Source organism: Tiliqua scincoides, chromosome 3, assembly GCF_035046505.1.
Source record: "Tiliqua scincoides isolate rTilSci1 chromosome 3, rTilSci1.hap2, whole genome shotgun sequence".
Classification (NCBI taxonomy): Eukaryota; Metazoa; Chordata; class Lepidosauria; order Squamata; family Scincidae; genus Tiliqua; species Tiliqua scincoides.
The window spans coordinates 210,328,728-210,333,211 of NC_089823.1; the positions used below are offsets into that span (position 1 = coordinate 210,328,728).

At 54.5% G+C, this 4,484-nt stretch overlaps 1 protein-coding gene across 1 annotated transcript; it reads left to right on the plus strand.

The window, feature by feature from the left end:
* The first annotated feature begins 2,441 nt into the window (after nt 1-2,441).
* Nucleotides 2,442-4,188, plus strand: CHST2 (carbohydrate sulfotransferase 2). Its single transcript, XM_066621777.1, has one exon. It carries the CDS (start codon nt 2,442-2,444, stop codon nt 3,765-3,767), a length of 1,326 nt encoding a protein of 441 aa, XP_066477874.1. The 3' UTR covers nt 3,768-4,188.
* The last annotated feature ends 296 nt before the right edge of the window (nt 4,189-4,484 follow it).

The following is a 4,484-nucleotide window of genomic DNA, read 5'->3' on the forward strand; positions in this document are numbered from 1 at the left end:
ATCTTTTTCTTTGGTTCTTATTTCCTTGTTCAATGCTGTATGCTATCTCTGCCTTTGGCATGTGTGCAATCAGTTTTAATATGTATGATGAAATGGCCTGTAGGCTACAAGAGTTTGTCTTCATAAATGGGACTCATCTGTAAGGTGCCACAAGACTTTTTGTTGTTCTTACTGAAGCAGACTAAGGGCACAGCTAGACATGACATGGGTGATTATTATTTTTTGTTAATATTATTTATTTATATGGCCCCAGCGGTGTACATGGTGCTTTACAGATGAATGAAAATAAGATCTCTGCCCCATTGGGCTTGCAGCATAGATATGGACACAAGGGAGAAAACACAGGGGGGAAGGGTAAACAAGGAAAGCATATGTGATTTAAAACCCAATCTTATGCATGTCTACTCAGAAGTAAGTCCCATTGGAGTCAATGAGGCTTATTCCCTGGAAAGTGGTTAGGATTGTAGCCTGATTCAGATACTTGTACTTAGGCTAAGGTTGCAATCCTAACCACACTTTCCTGAGTGTAAGCCCCATTGAACAAAATAGGACTTATTTCTGAGTAAACCTGGTTAGGATTGTGCCCTTAGTTATAGTTGGGAGCAGAGCCTAAAACTGGGGTAGGCAACCTGTGGCCTGAGGGCCAAATCCAACTCACCACCCAAAATATCTGGCCACGGCAGTGGGCACGACTGGTGCTTTGCATCGCCTCCAGCTGCACCACTGCGCATGATCATTTTGAGGCATGTGAGCAGAATGTTTATTGTCTGCTTCTGCTCTGTCCCATCTAACCTACTGCAGCATGCCCGGATTGTGCAATAGGGGCGGTGGGGGGGGGGGAGAGGATCTGACAAGACATGAGCCAAACTTTTCAGCAGTCGCAGGATCTGCTTCAAGGAAAGCTGGAGAGCAAGAATCTTCCGAAGTGATGCAGATGCCCTGAATGAGAACCACGTCCTGGAAAGGATGCGAGGAGAAAGGACGTTTCCTCCCAGACCACAGGGGTTCCCCCACAACCCATGAGCGGGGGAGTTCCGTGGACTCCAGTTTGGAAGCCTTTTCCCCACAATCCATCTCCAAAGGAAGGGGAGCGCGGGTGGAAGTAGGCTTGGGGGGGGGCAGATGGCAGCCCAGTGATGGGGGGTACCCTGGGAGGATCTGAAGAGGACCCCACCAGCCCTGGCTCGCCCCCAGCCTCTTGGCTCCTCGGCAAGCCTGAGCATCAGGACGAGCCCAGCCCGGGGAGGAGGAGAGAGGAGAGGAGGAGTGCGGCGACTGGCGGGCGCAGCGTCCAATGGCGAGACCCGGGGAGGGTCGCCGGAGCCGGGCGGGGGTGGCTGCGTTGGAGGCTGCAGCTCCGCAGCCATTCAGCAGAGGGGGAAGCGAGCCACGCGGGCTGGAGTTGCCGCCGCGCCGCTGCCTCTTGGCTGCCTCCGAACGCGCCGCGCTCTGCGCCTCCAGCTGCCGGGCTCTGCATCCCGGGCAGCGGGGAAGAAGGAGTGCCTCGCTCCCCAGGGCTCCATGGGCTGGGGATGGGCAGGCGCCGGCTGAGCCCCGCGGAGGAGCCTGCCTCTGCTCCTGGCCCTTCTGGCGCTGCTGCTGCTGCTGCAGGGAGGCCGGTTCCTCCTCCTCCCCCCCGGCTGGATCTGGCGCCTGGCGGGCGTTGGGGGGCGATGGGCAGCGGGCAGGTCGGAGGGCTCTCCAGCAGCGAGCCTTTCGCGTCGCCTTAGCCTCCCTCTGCATCCGGCCTCCTCTTCCTCCTCCATCAGCACCTCCTGGAGCCAGCCCGGTGCAGGGGAATCCGGGATCGGCTGGGCGACCGCCGGTGGAGTTGTTTGCTGCCGCCGCCACCGCTATGCGCCCAGCCAGGGCGCAGTGCACTTTCTGGGGGCCGGGCGCCCCAGCAGCCCCCTAAAGTTTGCCCGCGCCTGGGCTGCAGAGCGGAAACTCCCGGGCGGGCGCAGCTCGCTCCTCTCGCTTCCTGGGATGATGCATTAACTTGGTGCAAAGGAGTCCCCTCCTCCTCCTCCCCCGACTGGCGCTGGGCATTGGCAGGCGAGGAGGCTGGAACACCGCTCGGGTGCTTGGCTGGGCATCCCCAGGATCACCGCTTGGGTCCTGCAGAGCAAGACCCGCGTCCCTGGGGGAATCCGTGGATCTACGGAAAGAAAGGAGAAGAGCAAGTTCTCCTGAGCTCCAGAGGCTCTGCAGCAAGAGGCCCAGGCTGAACTGGGCACCACGGGCATCCCTGCGGGAGAGCAGCAAGGGGCTGGCAAGGATGAAGGCTGGTCAACAGGATACGCTGGAAGAGGCCCCCTTCGCCCTGGGGAACATCCTCGAGCATCCGGCTCAACCTTGACTGCCATAGCTTAGCACGCCAAAGCCTGTGATGAACCACAGTTGGCAGGGTTGGTCTCCCTGTCCGGCTCCAGCCCACCAGCATGAAGGTTTTCCGCAGGAAGGCACTGGTGCTCTGCCTGGGCTACGTGCTGCTGCTGCTCCTCACCATGCTCAACTTGCTGGACTACAAGTGGCACAAGGGGCCGCAGCAGTGCAGCGAGCCTGTGCCTGCCCGGCGCACCACCTACGCACAGCAGCTGCCTTATTATGCCTCCCAGTCCCGGTCGGACACACGTGCCCTCTATGGGCCCCCGGTGCCCCTTGTCCGCAAGCGGCAGCTGGTCTACGTGTTCACCACCTGGCGGTCAGGATCCTCTTTCTTTGGGGAGCTCTTCAATCAGAACCCCGAGGTCTTCTTTCTTTACGAGCCAGTCTGGCATGTGTGGCAGAAGCTGTACCCGGGAGATGCCGTCTCCTTGCAGGGGGCAGCCAGGGACATGCTGAGCTCTCTCTATCGCTGTGACCTCTCAGTCTTCCAGCTCTATAGCACAGCAGGGGCTGGGAAGAACCTCACTACATTGGGGATCTTTGGAGCAGCCACCAACAAAGTGATTTGCTCCTCACCACTTTGCTCGGCCTACCGCAAGGAAGTGGTGGGCATGGTGGATGACAAGGTGTGTAAGAAGTGTCCACCACAACAGCTCAGCCTCTTCCAGGAAGAGTGCCTCAAATACCATACCCTGGTCATCAAGGGGGTGCGGGTCTTTGACCTGGGAGTGCTGGCGCCACTCATGCAGGACCCATACTTGGCTCTCAAAGTCATCCATCTAGTCCGGGATCCCCGAGCAGTGGCTAACTCTAGAATAAAATCCCGCCATGGGCTCATCCGGGAAAGCCTGCAGGTAGTAAGGAGCAGGGACCCTCGTATCCATCGCATGCCCTTCCTGGATGCGGGGCACAAGCTGAACAGCAAGAAAGAAGGGGGAGGTGGCTCGGACTACCATGCCTTAGGGGCCATGGAGGTGATCTGTGGTAGCATGACCAAGACACTGCAGACTGCCTTGCGCCCGCCTGACTGGCTCAAGGGTAATTACATGGCTGTCCGCTATGAGGACCTGGTGGTGGACCCCATCAAGACTTTACGACAGGTGTATGGATTTGTCAATCTAGTGGTGAGCCCAGAGATGGAGAGGTTTGCCCTTAACATGACCAGTGGGCCTGGGTACTCTTCCAAGCCCTTTGTAGTCTCTGCCAGGAATGCTAGCCAGGCAGTGAACGCCTGGAGGACAGCACTGAACTTTCAGCAAATTAAGCAAGTTGAGGAATATTGCCACCAGCCCATGGCCATTCTAGGCTATGAGAGAGTCAGCAGCCAGGAAGAGGTAAAGGACCTTAGCAAAACTTTGCTCAGGAAACCAAAATTGTGACTGAGCAGTACACCTACAGAACGAGACAGTTTGAGAAAGCTGATCTGTAACTTTGCAGATAATGAGATTTTCTTGAGAGATAAAGGGAATGTATGACATGGTTCTTCCTTAAGGACATATTCATCAGGAAGATGACTTTGATTCTCTCGAGACTAGTAAGAATCCCACATGTTCATGTTTTTGCATTCCTGGGTTATCAATAATTTAGACATGCACACACACCCCAGTGAGCATTTGTCAGTCCTTTTTGCTCTGAAAGTGCAAGGCACGTAACTCAGTATGTATCAGAATCTTCACGTACTCGTTGTGATAGTGATCTTGAAAGACTTGCTGAATGGTTGAGGCATTATTTTTGGGGGGGTTTGTGTGGGACTCAGTAAAACACAATGCAGAGGACTGGACTTTTGTATACATGTTTAAATGTGACATTAATAAAGAAATAAAGAAAATATGTTCATTTTATAATGACTTAATTGTTTGGGAGTTGCACACATCAGTTTTGCTCATCTAATGTTCAGCTGACAGTCACAAAGATTTTACTCATATTTTCTTCTTGAGGTAGCAGCTGAGCATGAATGAATGGTTTGTTTTAACAATGCTACATCTGTATGAAAGCTAGAAAGTATCATTACCACTATCAGCTGCTTTTACAGGGAAAGCTTAGTGGCAGATTGATACATATTCACAAGATCTTTCAGCAAATACTACTTTGTTTGG